General features: G+C 45.1%; 1 protein-coding gene across 18 annotated transcripts in view; it reads left to right on the forward strand.

The window, feature by feature from the left end:
* Window positions 1–18,000, forward strand: part of PPFIBP1 (PPFIA binding protein 1) — a 102,619-nt gene extending 84,619 nt beyond the window's left edge. For 11 of the 18 annotated variants that reach the window (XM_032105586.1, XM_032105592.1, XM_032105594.1 and 8 more), the window contains 15 exons: window positions 445–505; window positions 1,565–1,594; window positions 3,344–3,518; window positions 4,909–4,941; window positions 7,179–7,320; window positions 7,598–7,726; window positions 8,298–8,448; window positions 9,680–9,791; window positions 9,922–10,010; window positions 11,805–11,927; window positions 12,712–12,837; window positions 13,644–13,832; window positions 14,327–14,506; window positions 15,111–15,176; window positions 15,649–18,000. In XM_032105586.1, coding sequence (XP_031961477.1) covers window positions 445–505; window positions 1,565–1,594; window positions 3,344–3,518; window positions 4,909–4,941; window positions 7,179–7,320; window positions 7,598–7,726; window positions 8,298–8,448; window positions 9,680–9,791; window positions 9,922–10,010; window positions 11,805–11,927; window positions 12,712–12,837; window positions 13,644–13,832; window positions 14,327–14,506; window positions 15,111–15,176; window positions 15,649–15,735 — 1,693 coding nt within the window. In that variant the 3' untranslated portion in view covers window positions 15,736–18,000. The remainder of the gene's footprint in view (window positions 1–444; window positions 506–1,564; window positions 1,595–3,343; window positions 3,519–4,908; window positions 4,942–7,178; window positions 7,321–7,597; window positions 7,727–8,297; window positions 8,449–9,679; window positions 9,792–9,921; window positions 10,011–11,804; window positions 11,928–12,711; window positions 12,838–13,643; window positions 13,833–14,326; window positions 14,507–15,110; window positions 15,177–15,648) is intronic. The other 7 variants (XM_032105593.1, XM_032105603.1, XM_032105604.1 and 4 more) reach the window with 3 other exon arrangements.
* Window positions 18,001–18,083: the final 83 nt, after the last annotated feature.

The raw sequence follows: 18,083 nt of genomic DNA on the forward strand, positions 1-18,083 counted from the left end.
TTATTTTCATATTAATGCTTATCTGGGCACAGGGTACTTCCTGTTGCATTGTGAAGCATCTCTAATTTGGTGGTAGTCAATATACTTTGAAATTTGTAGTTTTCCGTAGTGCATGCTTGATTTGCTTTTTTCTTGTGACAGTGGGGGGAAGATGATCAGCTGACTACAATGAGAAAATAATTTTCGTTTCTGCCACATATCCATATTCCCTAAAGCAGCAGTTATTACAGTGTGGAAGTTCTTACAGTGTCTCATTAAATTGGATGGGCTCTGATGACTGCATTTACTGCACTGATTACTGCATCTTAATTCAAAATATCTCTGGGTTTAGTACATCTCATCATGTATTATAATGCTTTCTGTAAAGCTGATTCCTGTGAGTGTCTTTATCTTAGCAAGTTTAATTCTAATAACTGAGCTTGGTTTTTATGTTGTTTTTTTCAGAACTTCCTCGCTGCAGAAGTCCTGCAGTCTGAGCAGTTTGAGGAAAGAGGCATCTGAAATGGTAGGTTTGGTCTCTTCTTCCCATCTCCTTGCAGATAGGGGTGACATCTCTGTTGTGACCCTGTGGCTGTTGTGTTGCCTTCTGAGAAATTCAGAGTCAAAGCAGGGCTCCTTGTGGCATGTGTTGGCAGTGGTCACACACATGTGACATCTTCCACATTTTATTAAAGGAGAAAATCTGTCCTTGAAAACAGAGGTGCTTTTTTTGTCCTCTTTGTATGAGGCTTTTACCTGAGACTCTCTTGCTGTGTTTTTCCTCAGATAATGAGGTGAGATTTTTTTACTGGATATGCTTTTCTGATTTAAGACAAGAAAAAGATAACTCCCACCACCACTTCCTACCTGTGTTTAAGGTGAATAATTTTGGAAGGCCATGTAATTAATGCACTATAAAATACAGTCTGGGCTGACTATATTTTGGATAGTCAGGAACAAAATACTGAGCTGTTGGATGTCTGGGGATAGCTTCAGTGTAGGTTTCTGTGGAAGTGACCAAAAGCAGCTAATCTCTAGTGATGCCATCAAATCAGGGCAATTTGTGGGCTCTTTTGTGACAGCCTGAACTCCTCGAAACTCCTGAATCCCGATACCTCCTGTGCCTTACAGGGGGAAGCTGACAGGACTGAAAATGTCCCCAGAATCTGATAAGAGCTGGAGTTCATGGGTTGGGGGTCTTTGGTTTTTTGTTTGTTTGGACAGACAAGGAGTAGAGGCTGTGGGTGTTTTATCTACTTGGCTTCTACCCTGTCTGGTTCCAGCTTAGGGTCCCCTCAGGCAGCTCTGCCCGTGAGTGCCTTAACGTTCTGTGCGTCACTAATCATGTGCACAGCTAACCCTTCACAAAGTGAACCAAAGCAACCCTATTTCCATGTCAGCTCACTGACCTCAAAGCAAGCAAGGATTAATCTATGTGAAGTACAGCTCTGAAGAGATTTATTTTGGGGGAAGGAAGCAGTCAGGGAAGGGTATTTGAGTCAGAACTTAACTCAGGGTAACAATAATGAATTGAACCCTGGCTATAAACCATGACTTTTTAAACATCTTAATCTTTCCCAAACAGGACAGAGACTGTGCACAGAAGCCAGCAGAGGTAATGTGTGTGTGTGGTGATGTGTGTCCTTGGAGAAACATGGGCAGGTTTTGGAGGAGGAGGTGCTGGGAGGTGTGGAACTGCGCGCGGTTCCGGAGGGGGAATAGCAGTCCTGCAGGCAGGACGGTGAGGAGTCTCTGGTGGGTGTCCCCATCAGTGCCACTGCTCAGTGCTCAGCCTCCTCACACATGGATTATCTTCCAGTCTAATTGAGCATAAGGTCACCAGCTAAGATAATGTTTTTCCTCCACTAGATAATTAGCAAAGCTAACCATTAAGTATTTTACTGACTCTGTAATTATCTTTGATTAGTGTCTCTTTAAAAATCTTCGGGTTTCTCAGTTGTTGTCTGTGAGTAGCAAGTGTGTTTCTGAAAAGGCTGTCACTGCAGAACAGTCACCCTGTGGTACCTTAAGGCCACAGCTTGCAGTTCTTACCTCTAGGAACACCTGACAGAGGTGACAGACCTCAGTTACCACTCGTAGGATGAATGCTGTATTGATTCAGCAAAAGCCAAAGGATTATATTTGGGCTGTGAATGGTTTTACTTCCATCTTCTTTCAAAGCGACAGTGAAACAGCTGACAAGGTTAAAGTACTGCTTTAAATTGGCTAACTGGAGTGTCTGATATCTCTCTTGGCATTTATACTCCGTGCTTGGTATGTAATTTCCTCTTTGCTTTGGCAGTGGACACAGTCAATTAATCCATTAATTAAGAAATTGCAGAGCTGTGACGGACAGAAAGAGCTCTCTGACATTCAGCAGAGAACCAATGTACTGTGGGGCCTTGTCTCTCTGCTTTCCACTTACTGCCCCTACAGCTGCCAGTGGGGGAGACCGAGACCCTGGAAAGCTTTCCAGGACTGTATTTTTACCTTTTCCATACCTCTAAGTCAGCCTTACAGAAACTGAGGAACATCTTAAAGAATAAAATTTACTCTTAGCAGGTAGTGATAGTAATCCTGGATCCTGAACATAGGTCAGGGTTTAATCCCAGCTGACAACAAAGGACTCACAGCTGGTCCCCCTTGCTGCTCCAGTGGGATGGGGAGGAGAATCAGCAAAAAAAAAGACAGAACTTGGGGGTTGAGATATGAACAGTTTAATAATTGAAACAAAGTAAAATCAGAATAACAATAATACAATAATAATAACAAAACTAATAGTAAAATGGAGAAGAAGACAGAGAGAAAACACAAAAAAGATGAGTAATGCACCACAGGATTATTGCTCATCCCCCACTGACCAATGCCCAGCCCATCCCCAAGCTACAATTGGCTCCCCTTCCCAGTAACCCCCCCAGTTTATACACTGGGCATGGTATCCTGTGGTGTGGAATATTCCTTTGGTAGCTCAGGTCAGCTGTCCTGGACATGCTCCATCCCAGCTTCCTGTGCACTTCCTCTCTGGCAGAGCATGGGAAAATGGGAAGTCCTTGACTCACGGCTCAGCAACAACCCAAACATCCCAGTGTTATCCGCATTATTCCCTACTAAATCCAAAACACAGCACTGCACCATTTTACCGTGCTCAGCAAAGAAAAAATTAACTCCATCCCAGCCCAAACCAGGACAACATGTTCAAATGAAGATCTTGTTTATGTTTTTCTTTATGGTTTTCACATTCTGTATTCTTGTAGTGACAGATGAGAAGGACTTCCCAGATCATCTGCCAGCAGTCACTTTGCGGTCTCTCTGGAAAGGCTTTCTGCAATTCCCTTACACTGACTCTTTATTTCCCTAATTCAAGCAGGTGAAACCTCCTCTGGAAGGCAATAATTTCGCAACCCTCCCTCCCAAGTCTCCATCTCACGGTGCCACAGGCGACGAGGACAGTTTCGGCACCCGCAAAGCCAGATCTTCCTTTGGCCGAGGCTTTTTCAAGATCAAAAATAATAAGAGGACTGCCAGTGCCCCCAATCTGGGTAGGTACTGTGCCTCTGCATTCAGATTCTTTGTATTTTGAAGCATCTTCACAACAGCTGTAACAGCCCCAAGAAGCAGCAAGGCCAGCCTTAATCTCACCATGACTCGGTGGCACTTTTGTCAGTAGAATGTTTGGAAAAGATCAAACAGCAAGAAAAAAAAAAAAAAAAAATCAGTGATGTAATGAAGTATTTGATGTGGTTCAGACCCTGTTGTGGTATCTCCCCTGGGACCTTGCAGGGGCTTGCTGCTGTATGAAATGCTGGCTGTCTGGCAGTAGTTCACACATGGGATTTGTGGGCTTTTTTTCCCCTGGCTCCATCCTCTGTTTATCTTTTTTCAGATACACAAAAATAGGGCAGCAGCACTCAGTCTTCCTCTTTATTTATATTTTTCACAAGCAGCCTTGCAAAAGAGATGGTGACAACAGGAACAGGATTGGCAAGTCATTCAAGCCCACATTTATTTTTTACCTGGGCGGGGGGTAGTTAGGTATTGAAAATGTTCTGCTTAATGCAGAAGTCGCTGTTGCCACCAGCTGGAATCCTGCTTACATTTACTGCTCTGCTCTAGTAGTCTTTCCACTGATCCAGTTCAAGCATCCAGTGAGTCTGCATCAGATCTACTGCCAGTCATCTGAGGTTTTTGTTTTTCTCTTGCACGAGGTTTAGGAATTTAACTCTTTATTTCAGAAGCCTGAAGGGGGATAGCTTCTGCTTTGTTACTTAGTCCAAGACAGTTTTAAACTTTTGTTCAAAACAAGTAACATACCTACACATTGATGATACACTGCCCGTATTTGCCTGTGATATATAGCCTGGGTACTTCCTAGCTTACATGGAATAGATGTACAGTCTGTTCTGAGGGTTAGACTCTTCGTTTTGGTTTATTTCATGTGTGCTTTTGTGTAATCCCCTGTTTTGTCCTGAAATTAATTTGTCTAACAAAGCGCAGTACTTGTGGCTTTCATAAAGGAGTGGAAGATGGGCCATCAAAATCAGGGTGCTGTGACTTTGAGTAAGTTATGATATTACCCAGATTTCAGTGCTTCCACCTGTACAGCTGCTGGCCAGATATTTGCCACCTCACAGGAGCAGTGGGTCCTGGAGCAGGTGACCTCCTTGCACCAAAGCGACTGCGGTGCTGTTCTTCCCTCCCCACCACAGAGCTCTACTCCATTCCTTTGTTGTGAAAGGGCGTTTCCCAGTGATCCGAACCCTGTGTGAATTCAGCGTTCAGCGTTTGCGTGGCGCTTGTGTCTCACGTCCCTCCCTCCTTTTGTCCCCTACTTTGTTGCCGTGACTTTGGAATTGTGTTTGACCTTGTACCTCTGCGTGTTCTCTCCCGTTGTGCTGCGTGTGGGTTTGTGCCTTGTGTGGATATCTGAAGATCGCAGTCGAAGTGCCAGTGCACCTACTTTAGGTACAGTAATCCTGCATGTCTGCCCATGCCAGCCCTGTGCCCTGACTGCTGCTAACAGCTGGCTGTGGCCACACACTTCCCAAACCACAGCCAGGCACCAGAGCTCTGCAGCAGAACTTCTGCCCATCGCTAAAAGGAGTTTTCACGTAACATCTGCCCTCGCTAAAAGTCACCTGTGCTGTTCTGAGTAGCTGCTACTAATGAGAGAGATTGCGGGTCAATTTGCAGAGACCTTTGCTGTAACTTTGAGCACAAAGTTACCACAGACTGAGGTACCAGGTGAGAATTGGTGATGCTTAGTTACCTTTGTGCTGCCACCTGTCCTGCATCCACTGGAAGAGTTTAAAGGGTGGTGACATAGGGAATGAGCTGTATTTCCCAGGCATTCATTTCAGGTAGTTCTGAGGGAAAGCATGTGTAATTCCTCTTCTAGATGTAGTTGTATTTATGATATAATAAAACAAATGAGAAATAATTGGGGCAGATGGGGAAGGAGCCATTCACATAGTAAATAAAAACCAGTTTTGTGATGTGAGCATTCCCTGGGTGGTTCTGGCAAGGGCAGGTGAGCCCTGCCTTAGGAATCAGAGCTGTGTCAGTGGGGTGGTGGTACAGCCACCTAGGGTGACAAAGAGACCAAGTGCTCTGGGCCCTTTCTTTTTCCCACATGGCCCCCTAAATGTTTTCTGTTCTGCGGGATAGTGTCAGTGCATGAAAAGGAGCGAGCTATGAGGAGCAAACAGCGCAATTCCCACAAATCTCTGCTTCTAATGCACCCAACCTTGTCCTGGTGTTCTCTCTCTAGAATGCCATTTACATGTTTTTGGGTTTTTTCTAAGCTAGCACTTTACCTTCTACAAGTTAAGCAAAAACCACGAATGCCACAGCCTGGTTCGATGTTAGTGCTGTCTCTCTCACTGGCAGGATCCCCGTGCTCAATAGTGGCCAAACCAAAGTGCCAGGAAATGATCTTTTGTGTGACCTGGTTGCTTCACTGCAAGGTTTGACAAGGTGGAAGATGGGACATGTTCATAGGTGTTCTGGCTGAATCATCTAAAGGTTGCCCAGCAGAAGGACACACTGGCAAAGTTGACAGTTTCTTGCTGGTCATGGCACTTTTGTGGCCGTCTCAGCATTAACTCTGTGGCTTGAGACCGCATGTCCCAGCAATATAAGCTCTGCCTTAGTGCTTTCTTTACTTTTCTCCTGGAAGTCTGAAAGTCCATTTCAAACACAAGTGATGGTCATTTAATTACAGAGCTATATTAAAAGATGCTGCAAGTGATTCCAGGCCTGACTGCCTTGCCACGGCTGCTTCAGCTGAACAAGCTCATGCTCTCCCTCTTCCCCAGCAAGCAACTGGCATAATCTCCACGTGGTAGTTTTATTCAGCTATCTGGCACTTGCTGGCACATCTCTGCTTATGTAGTTTAGTAGATACTGCAATTCTATTAGTTTTCTTTTTAAATGATCTTAAAATTGTTTTTTCCTTTAATAGTTTAGCTTTTGTGACAACTTCCCCTTTGGGGACAAGAACCCTCAGGTTCATTGTCATGGAAAACAGCTACAGATCAAGGATTTAATGCTTTTAGAGTGGGTGGTAACGTTGAGGGTCTCTGATCAGAGGTGTTTTGTTCATCACTCAGAAGATACTGTTCAGACAGAGCCTAAACTCCGTGGTGTTCCTCTGAGGAGGAACAAAATATTCCACAGTTTGCAGAAGTGAGCGGAAGAGGGCCCTCCTTCTGGGGCAGGAGTTTTGTTGCTGGAATTTCCTGGCCAGGGAATGAAATACTACAGGTTATTGGGAAGGGTATCTGCAGGGAAGTTATTTGTTTTTTCTGTGCTTTGGGGACTCCTGGTTTAGTTCCCTTCCACTGCACTGAATTGTTTCTGGGCACCCACGTGCCTTGGCTCTGTCTGGGGAAGCACTGTAGGAACACTCCCTGAGGAGGAGTAAATTTGGGATTTAATTCACTGCTTGATTCACAAGGTGGATTTTCCCACCTTGGATGCAAGGCACTTAACCAGAGCAGAGCATTGCCTTGGAGCGTTACCAGCCAGGCCCATGAAGAAGGAACATGTGGCACTTCTCATGGATTTTCCCATCCGTCCTTGCCCCATTTTCTTGGCATGGTGGCTGTCAATAATTTTAGCAGGAGTTATTCCCAAGGTCAGGAGCACGTCTGTACAGTCCTGCACAGGAAGGTCTTGACAGAACTTACATTTTCTAACAGCTGAAACGGAGAAGGGATCTGCAGACCACTTGGATCTGGCTGGCTTGCCCCCCCGCCCAAAAGAAGCAGATAGTCTGCAGATGGCACCACCTTCTCCAGATTCCAGGAAAAAGGCCAGGGGAATCAAGAAGTTGTTTGGAAGGTAAGTAAAAGATGAGAGATGACCATTCTCCAGAGCTGGGGCTTGGGTGAGGTTTGCTGGGAACACACCTTCCCTTTCTCCCCCGCCAGCGGTTGGCTCGATGGTTTAATATCCCAGGAGCAGGAGCCTGTGTGGTATTTGGGAGAGATAACACTAGGCTGGGGGCAGGTGGAAGAGGAGCTACAAGCCCTGGGAGAGATCTTGCCTGTGTTGCTTGCAGTGGCAGCAGCAACGTGCCTTTTCCTTAGCCAAATGTGAATGTGCTTTCTTCCTGTAGGCTTAAAAGAAGTCAGTCCACCACCTTCAACCCAGACGACATGTCCGAGACGGAGTTCAAGAGAGGAGGGACGAGAGCGACTGCGGGGCCCCGGCTGGGCTGGTCACGGGACCTGGGGCAGTCCCACAAGTAAGACACGAGTGGGGCCCCTGTGGTGGTGCTTGGATCCCAATGGCTCCAGCCGAGCAGGAGGGCAGTGCCTAAATGGAACATCCCCTCTCCTGGCTAAGCAAAACCAGGCAGATCCAGGCCACTTCCTCCTGTGAGAGAGGGTCTCTGCAGGGTTGAGGCGGGCTGGGTGGTGGAGTCATGCTGCTGAGCTCTCGCCCTCGCAGGATGGGGCCATGAAGCAGCACGTGAGCCCTCATGTGGCAGCGACAGATACTCCTCCTGTGCCTTTCCTGCTGCACTTCCAGGGATTAAAGGAGAAAATGAAACATTATGGTCTCGGTCCAGAGCTGTAGCCACGCTAGGCAGCAGAGGTTCTTTTCAGTAGGATTAGTAGGCCGTGTTTATTGTGGCAGTGGCAACAGATCAGCAGCACCCAGAACTTCATCGTGCTTATGGTTCCCCCTCAGAGATTGTCCCAGCTCCCACAAGATGTGAATTAGGCTTAACTTTTGGCTTTCTTATTATTTATGAGAAAAGGAAATTGGAAGCACGGGATTTATCAGGGTTTTTTGGGTAAAATCTCCTGCAGTGAGCTGGACATGCCATTCGCAAAGTGGACCAAGGAGCAGGTTTGCAACTGGCTCCAGGACCAAGGGCTTGGCTCTTACATCAATAATGGCAGGCACTGGATACTGTCTGGGCAAACACTTCTGCAGGCTTCTCAGCAGGATCTGGAAAAGGTGAGGAATACTGGAAACACTCCTTTCAAATAAAGGTACAAAAAAATCACTGTTTCTGTGCATGTAGATTAGGTCTGTAAAGTGCACCTGGCAAAAAAATGTAAACAAGATGAGTTTTCAAAATACTGTCACCTGCAGTGATGCCACATCTATTTCTTTTTAGGTGAAGTTTTGTAGAAATTTAATGCTCTGTAATGAAGCTAATAATTACAAATATGTGATTTAACTTCATTAAGCATGGACACATAAATTGACGATGGCACCTTCTAAAAATATGCATGTGAGAGTGCCTCATTATCATACGGGTTTGTAGCCCTGCTTCATTAGCACTCGTATGTGCCACAGTTGTTTTATGCCTGTGTGAGAAGGGTGTAAAAAGGTGCTGTTTCGGTCTGATTGTATTTTCTGTCCATTTTATACAAAGAGGAACGAGGATTTGTTACACACAGCTTGATCAGTCTGTCTTTAATTGTTGCAGAATTGTTTGTCTCTTTTTTTAAAATGGGAAACACAGAAGAAATCGATTCAATTTATACTTTTAATCCATAGTATTTGCTAAAGTTTGAATTTTCAGCTTTTAAAAAACCACTCTCCTCACCAAATAGTAAGCCTGTTTTCTCAATTGGGTAGTTACACTACAACTGGAATAAGAGAAGTGTATTATGAACATAATGGCTTGCAGTAGTGTTATCAGAGGTAACATTAACCAGCAGGCACTGGTGAAAGTGAAAATGGGATTAAAGAGATCCTGGAATGGCTGCACTTGCAACTAAACTGGGGAATAATGTTATGCATTTGGAAGCATTAATGAATTTCAGTAATTCTTGGGACATTCCTGTGCTCTTAATTAAATAATTATTTTAACTTTACCTGCCTAAGTGGGAGGGGTGGAATTAATCCCAGCAAGTATTATTTTGAATGCTAACATTTTTATTATGTTGTGGGATTTTTTTAAACCTGGTATGAGAGTATTGTGGCCGACACGTCCATACAATTTGGAGTCCATCACTCCTTTAAATGAATCTACCACACTGTGAAACTAACCCACCACAGCAAGTGGGCCTTTGGTGCTGAACATGTGCTAACACGACGCTGAAATTCAACAAATAAAAAATGCACCTGCCAGGTCTCCAGCAATGCTGTGAAAGTGTGACTCTCAGAAACCCTTTGTCATTCAGCAGAGGGAAGAATAAAATTGTCTCTAGATTTACTGCTTTTCTTCCTTTCACAGGAGCTTGGGATAAAGCACCCTTTGCATCGGAAGAAGCTCCAGCTTGCTCTGCAGGCACTGGGATCTGAAGAGGAAAACAACCATGGAAAACTGGATTACCACTGGGTTACCAGTAAGCTTTTATTGCATGCTTGAAGCAGTGACTTTGGACAGTGGCTCATTTGGGGCTCTGAGGATGGGAGCAGTAAGTGGTGCTGGGTAACTTGGCCGCCACTCTAACAGGAGTGTCTGTCCTGCCCTAGGGTGGCTGGATGACATTGGCCTGCCCCAGTATAAGACCCAGTTTGATGAGGGGAAGGTGGACGGCCGCATGCTCCATTACATGAGTGTGGTGAGTAAATGGTTTCCTTCTTTCCTGACAACTTTTCCATGTTCTTGGCTTCTCAGTGTTTAGAGGACCCCTTGAAACTCTAGTGGGTGTCCTGGGTTAATGCTAACAGCTGTAACCTATAGAAATCAGATACTACTGCTCACCTGCAAGTATTTCCAAAGTTCTTTCCGTCTTTAGAGCTGCTAGATTCAGGTGGAAGAGCAAACACAGTAAGCAAGAACTTGGACTCATGCATGAGAAATAGGCAATCCCGAGCTTAACAGCTGTGTGTGACACTGGTGTGCTCAGGCAGGGCTGGTACACAAAGGTGTGCAAATGCTGTGGTGGCCATTCCTGCTTTTGCTGTTCATGTTGTTATTAATTAATAGAAGCGGGTGGAATCTTTTTCTTCAGTGAGCAAGCATTCTGTCAGCTTGCTTATTCATGTGGATGCTTAGGTGAAGAAAACACAAGCAATTTCCTTGGAAGAAAACTGCAGTTTTAAGAGCCAGCTTGTTTGAAAGCAGGCTACACTTAACAGCTTTTGCATTTCAAAGTGCTCAGCACAGGCATCACCTCGCCACTTCACAGCCAGTCAGGTGAAGGCAACCCAGCAGGTTTCCTTTGTGTAAGGGCTCAGGTGAGATGAGATAAGACCTTCCTTCTCTGGGGACACAAATGCAAACTGAACATGGCTAATATTAATTATTTCTGTACAACAAAGAAGAAATCAATCATAGCCCTGCTCTCTTATGAGCCATGAGTTACCTTTTCATGCCGCACTTACATGTGTTTTGCATAGGCTTCATGTCATGGTTTGCAATTTTATTCATTATAAGATTGTTTCTTCTCCTTCTTAACCCTTGGAAGTGTGATGCCAGCAGCCTCCACTGAGCTTGATGTTGTGTTGGGAGACTACTACCATTGTCACTGCCCTGTAATTGTAGATCACTGGGGATATTTTTAGAGCAAGGTTAACCATCAAATTATGACAACAGATTCGCCGTAAAACCAACAAAATACGCAAAGTATTAAGCTAATACTTATGATCTTTTGAAGTTACTCTGACTCCAAATAAACAATAGTGAATATTATTATTTTATAATAAATGAAATAGCAAACCATGACATAGTAACCTACTGTTAGACTCATCACAAAGTTAGCTGAATACAGTGGGATGTTTGGGTAAGCAAAGAATCTTGTCTTAAATATCTGACAAAATAGATTCCAGTGTTCATAACATATAAGTAATACTGAAACATTAGGCCAGGCTAACCCTGGGACAAGGGTGCATAAATTTGTTTAAGTTAGCTAAATTGCACTTGGACTTTTAGACACTTTTCTTCTTCCCTCTTTTTTTTTTTTTTAAATTCTAATAATAGAGAATGCCCCAGTTTTCAGGGTAATTTATTGTTTTCAGTTGAACTTCTAGCTGGACATTTGAGGTATTAAAACTTCTGGCAGGATTAAATGCCAGGTGGGTCTAGTGTAGTGTGTCAGTGCTGCCCTGGCTCTAATCCTGTCCCTGAGGTTGTGTCATCTCACCCTTTTTCCTTCCTTGTTACCTCAGGTTTCTTGTACTCTGTATCCTATGTGAGAAACATCCCCTAAGAGCTAGTATAGTGCAACACAGGAAGTTTTTATTTTGGGGTAGATGGTTTGATGTTAATTCCCTGTCTGGCACACTAAAGTCTTCCCCCAGAAGTGTCAGTTGTGCCATTTTAAGCCAGGGGCCAAAGCAGTCCCTTCCAGGAGGATGCTGGTGCCATGAATAAGCACGACCGTGTTTATTGACTCCCTCTTGCTCTTTGACAGGATGACCTGCTGTCCTTGAAGGTCGTCAGTGTCCTTCACCACCTCAGCATCAAAAGAGCCATTCAGGTTTTGAGAATAAACAACTTTGAGCCCAACTGCCTGCGCAGGAGGCCGTCTGATGAGGTATTGCTTTACAAGGAAGCTGTGAAGAGGAATCCTCTAGGGTTTTATCCCTGGTGTTTCTGATTATTCCTGCTCTGCTGTCTCCTCCTGTCTTCTTGTTCTGCTTCATTTTTAGTTTCCTTTTTCTCATGCTGTTCTTTTAACCTCAAGCTCCGACATCATTTTCTTTCCTCTACGTGCCATGACCCCAAACTCATGTCCCCTTTTCCAAGTCTCCCGCTTCTCCTCCAAGCCAACTGCTGGCTGTTTAGGCCCAGTCTCTGATGTGTGATCGTCTTGAACTCAGTGCACTGTTGCCACGAGTCTTGTGCAACTCTCTGGAAAACTGATGGCTGTGTCAAAATTTTCTGTGTAAAAGGAGTTTGGCCCCAGTACCAGGTGGGAGACTGCCATCATTGTGTTTTGGAAGCAGCAAATGCTGGACAGGGCAATAGATGACAAAATGACCCAGACTCTTGGATTTAGATTCACAATGTGTATCTGCAAGAACAGCACAGCAGCTCAAGGAACCAGCTGAATTTTCAGCTCTACTGGTAGAAATGGCAAATAATGCTAATGCACAGCACGATAATCAAATGACCTAACACACCCCTGCCCCCTGCCCAGACCCATCTCCAGGCTGCTCTTGCTGCAAGGTAGCAATCCAGGAAGAGATCTTTTTCTCAAGTGCAAAGTAGGATTGTATTCCTTAAGGGCAGGAGAGGTTTGTTTCAGTTAAGATTGGGGCTGGGATTTGGCTGATTTGGGATGTGTCCTTACCTGCCTGTTCCTTCTGTTGTGGCAGAATAATGTGACACCTTCTGAGGTCACCCAGTGGACCAACCACCGCGTGATGGAGTGGCTGCGCTCCGTGGATCTGGCAGAGTACGCACCCAACCTGCGGGGCAGCGGAGTGCACGGGGGGCTGATGGTGAGCTTTTGGGGTGGCTTCTTCCATTTTATTCAAAAAAAGATGTCTGGGAACCACTAGGTCAATGTTCTGGCATTATCTTTGCTGCACACGCCTTGTCTGCTTATTCTGCTTAATAAGAAGTTTCTTACCTTATGGTTTAAAGGATATGAATGTCCTGAGGGGAAGGACTGTGGTTTAATACTCTGTATTCCCCTCACAATGCTATTTTGGTATGGCATTCTCCACCTCCTGTCCACCTCCTGTCCTCCAATGCTGCTGTGCTGTTAACAGGCACGTTCTGCCTTCCTAGACCTGGATATGGTTTTATTTTGTGAGGGAAGCTTGTTACTTCCGTAGAATTTGGGATTACACTGTCAAACCAGGATTGTTTTTAATTGCTCTAGCATCACATACTCCAGACAAGAGATTTATACCTGCAGAGGTTTGTTGTGGTGATTAGGAGTTATATCCCTGCTCCAAACATTTTATGTCTGTTTATTTTCCAGAATTGGAAGAAGATGCTGGGTAAACATTTTGTGGCAGCTTTGCACAAATAGTTCAGTTAAGGGTGGATTTATCTGTTCATTTCTTCTTACCTGCCAATTTGTTCCTGTTTATAACTCCAGAAGGAAATCCTGGAGGTAGCATTTTAGGAATCCTTTAACTAGTTAACTCTCTTTCTTCCTTCTTTGTTGTATATTTCCTCTAAAATACAAACAAAAATCCCAAAGGGGCCTTAGGGAGTGACCAAGATAGGCCTGGATGTCTTTGAGATCTCATCAGACTGTACTGACTTCAGCTGGATTCTCTGGTTGGATTCCCAGGTTTTGGAGCCGCGTTTCAATGTAGAAACCATGGCACAGCTGCTGAACATCCCACCCAACAAGACGCTGCTGAGGCGGCACTTGGCCACTCATTTCAACCTCCTGGTGGGGCAGGAGGCCCAGCAGCAGAAACGTGAAGCCATGGAGTCCCCAGACTACGTCCTCCTGACAGCAACTGCCAAAGTCAAGGTAGGCCACTTGTTCTGGGAGGGGTGTGAGGTTCCAGGGAGGCATTTGAATCTCCGGTTTTATCCATGCTGGGAGGGTGCTTCAGTAAGGTCTGAGAAAAGGGGTTGGTTCCCAAAGCAAGAAGCATGAGAGCAGGACCTGGCAGATCTGTGTTTGACACTTGTGTCTACCATGAACAGGCCACTTCTCAGCCTCTCTAACGTGCACAGACAAGAGGTAGCACTCGTGTTGTCCTTCTGTCTGTACTGAGAGATGTTTGGGGGAAGACTGTCCCTTACTCATGGTTTAATGTGGAATTTTGACCTCATTTGGGATCTGTTAAATGGTGGTGTCTTAACAGTGGTGGAATGAGAGGACACATTGTCCTTTCAGATCTGTGTAGGAGAGCACTGAGGTTTTGACCCTTCAACATGGAAACACCAGAGGGCACGAGTAGGCCTCTTAATTATTTGCTGATTCTCTAACTCCTTGGCAAATTTCTCTTCACTTTTAAGCCAAAGAAACTTACCTTCAGCAATTTTGGGAGCCTGAGGAAGAAGAAGCAGGATGATGTGGAGGAGTATGTGTGTCCTATGGAGCTGGGGCGGGCATCTGGCAGTGGATCAAAGAAGGGCTTTAAGCCTGGCCTGGATATCCGAGTATATGATGATGATGATTTGGACAGGCTGGAGCAGGTAAGCCAGTTCTAACAATTCCAAGTCTTTGTGCTGTCAGGTTTGGTGGGAAAACCTTCCATTTCCCAGGGAAGCCTCCCTTTTGTTTTGGCCCCTGACTTCTTGCTGTCACACAGCTTTACTGACAAAAGGGTCTGCTCCTGAGGAGGTTGAAGCTGTGAATGCAGCACCTTTAGGGCCTGCTCTGGAGTTACTCTCCTCTCCTGACAGGCCACGCTTCTCCCTTGGTCTGAACATCTCAGTAAATTGTGTTGCCACTCTGTGGTAGCAGGGCAAAGGGGGAATGGCTTCACACTGACAGAGAGTGGGTTTAGATATTAGTAGGTTTAGGATATTAGAAAAAGGTTCTTCCCTGTGACGGTGGTGAGGCCCTGGCACAGGTTGCCCAGAGAAGCTGTGGCTGCCCCTGGATCCCTGGCAGTGTCCAAGGCCAGGCTGGATGGGGCTTGGAGCAACCTGGGATAGTGGAAGGTGACCCTGCCCATGGCAGGGGGATTGGACCAAGGTGATTTTTAAGGTCTTTTCCAACCCAATCCATTCTGTGATTCCACTCCATGATACAAAGAAGTTATTATTAATTCATGATGCATTCTGGTTTTTTAAGATGGAAGATTCAGAAGGGACGGTGAGGCAAATAGGAGCATTTTCTGAAGGCATCAACAACTTGACAGTAAGTGTGTAAATGGGTCTGTGCAGTAAGATCTCTGCTTCTGCAGGATGGGTGTAGGCCCCTTGGCAGTCGCTTGCGATAAACAGGGTCAGTGAGGTCCTTTGAGTCTTCTACTGGGACAGAGGGCACAACTGAGTGGTTCAGGAAGGTACCTGCCCATGCTGGTGGAGAGGTTTGGTGGCCTGTGCTGGCTTCCCACACACTGGGGAGGGCAGGGGACATGGCCCCCATTGCCCATGGTCAGTGGGTTTCCAGCTGGGGGTCAGGCTGCATTTTCTGGGTGGAAGCCCTGAGCCACTGGGGCCAGCGCCAGCAGTGAGCTGGTTTTGCAGCAGGGTGGGTGAAAACTTCCCTCAGCAGAACAAAGCAGTGGCTGGCAGGCAGTGTTTGCTGCCCAGCACGGGCCAGGACCGTGCCAGATGACTGCTGCCAGTTGTGAGAAACCTTGACTCTGCCCTCCTTTCCTTTCCAGCACATGTTGAAGGAAGATGAAATGTTTAAAGACTTTGCCACTCGCTCTCCTAGCACCAGTATAACAGATGAGGACTCCAACGTGTGACAGTCACCACCAGGCACTGACAAAGGCTCGCTCTCCTGTGTGCAAGGACATCCCCGTTCCACATGACAGGCAGCAGATCATGTACTTTACATTGCTCTTGCTTCTGTTTGTTAGAAGTAACACTGAGGGGTGGAGAATTTTAAAGAGAAAAGGAGAAAAAACAAGGTGCCTCTACTCTAAGTTGCCATAAAAACCACCCAGACACTGGTGAATGGTAATCATTTTAACTCTATTTAATGTACAAACTGGTGATGTGTTTCAGAGTGTTGCATTTAAATTGATGTGGTATGATAGTGCTCCTTGTGCTTCTTCATGGCCTCAGATAATCCTTTATACTGTTTGAAAAGAACAGAAGATGTTAGGTGAAAGTGTTGCGTCTGTAGATACCGCGCATCAGCTCTCTCTGCGCTCTCAGCTGAAAGATAGAAGTTACTGCTCTTTTTTAAGTGCTTTTCTTTGGCACAAACACCAGTTCAGCCCTATCCAATGTAGGATTTTAGTCATCTGTGCCCTGCATAAGCTCCCCCGTAGCTCTTGACTGTTGCTCCTATTTTTATACTGTTTTATAAAAAAAAAAAAGAAAAAAATAAAAGAAAAAAGAAGTATATGAAGTACCTATAAAAGCAAAAATTTAAATTTTGTGAGATAGAGTGATGGAAAGTTGCAGGTGTGTGAGGGAAGGGGAGAAGGTTGTAAAAAAATTACGCCAGTTTGCAAACCAGCTGGTTACTGGGAAAGGCAGGCTGACCTTTGGAACTGTTTGCTTTCGTTGCTTTTTATTGAGTGCACAGTTTAATGATCTTCCATTTGAGATGAAACAATTCTAAAGCACGTTCCTTCTGGCAGTGGCTCATACAGAAACTGCACATTTTAAAATGTCTTCTTTCTTGTCCCCCCAGCAGTAGTTAGTGCATTCAACAAGGTTATTAACACTTCCATGACTTAAAAAATTTCCTTAAAGTTGAGAGTACTCCCTGCATTTGGAAGGGACATTTCTGTGCTGTGACTAACGTGAAGATGGTGTAGTTGCAAAAAAACAAATAAAGTTATATAGAGAAATGTATAGGAAATATATTATTTCATATTATTAAGCCTAAGGTTGGACTTTTCCTCCAAAATTCAGATATCAAATGTGTTGTTCATCATTTTACCTTCTTAAAGCACAGCTCCTCTGCTCTTGAGCATCATCAGGTTTTAAAATTCCTAACTAGCCAGTGGAAATCTTATGTCAGACTTTGGGTATTGCAAGGTGTCCTAGCCGAAAGCAAACAAACAAAAGTAGCTTTTTATTCCAGTGGTCATTTGTATGGTGTTGAACGTTGCATGTATTTTAGCACAATGGCATGAAGCTGCTTTGCTCTGTAAAGGCAAACCAAAACCCAGCTGGAATTGTTCCTTGCAGTGGTGTTGCTTTGCCAAGCGTTTTGTCGCTCGTTTTGTCTCTCTCCTTGCTGGAAGTGAGACCATTCCTGGTGTCCCGCAGGGGATTTGGGGTTTGTGCTGACTTTGTGGGTGTTTCTAAAACACTCTTAACAAAGCTAGGAAAGGAAGAAAGGTTCTTCCCAGGATTTTCAGGGAACTCCCCTCAGATCAGAGGCATATTCCAGCATTATAATGATGTAGCCTGATAACCTGGACCTTTGAAGGGTGTACAGTGTGGGTGATTATTAATGTACCAAGATGCAAAATTTAATGTGGGCAGGTTTAGGGTGCAGATGCTTGGGATGTGGATTCAGGCCTCCCTTTCTGTGAATACTCTGCAATATTGTTATTATTTACATGGAAGTTGAACGTGAAACCCTGTGGAAGCACTGGGAAATGTGGTGCAGGCTTCCAAACAGAAGTTTTCCTCCGGATGGCTCTCGCTAGTCACCGGCTACTGGACAGGACTGGATATTCACAGGAGGGAAAAAAGGGAGCTAGTGACACAATACTGTGTGCTGAAATAGCCACAAACACTCTCCAGTTTCTCTGGAGTGTACCAGTGAGGGCAGTGATGGTTTATTTAAGTGCAGTGTAAGCAGCATTCTGCTCCAAACAATCCTTTCCTGGCAGCCAGGTCATCCCCTCGGAGCTGCCACCTGAACCCTGGTTCTCTTACGGGGTGGGGACACGAGAGAGGTGATGAAGTCAGGAGGTTTTTATGTGTGCGTGTGCACACCGTCGATACCGTCGGAGTGTTTTAATTGGTGCCTGTTTGGAGAGGGCAATGTAACTGCTGTGTATTGCCATGTGAAATCCAATAAAGTCTGTGGAAAATGCCAAGTGTTTCTGGAAGCCAGTTCCCTTTTTCACACATCCTCTGGGTTTTTTTTCCTTTTAATTTTCCTAGGAAGCTTATTTTGTTC

Source organism: Corvus moneduloides, chromosome 4 (genome assembly GCF_009650955.1).
Source record: "Corvus moneduloides isolate bCorMon1 chromosome 4, bCorMon1.pri, whole genome shotgun sequence".
NCBI lineage: Eukaryota > Metazoa > Chordata > Aves > Passeriformes > Corvidae > Corvus > Corvus moneduloides.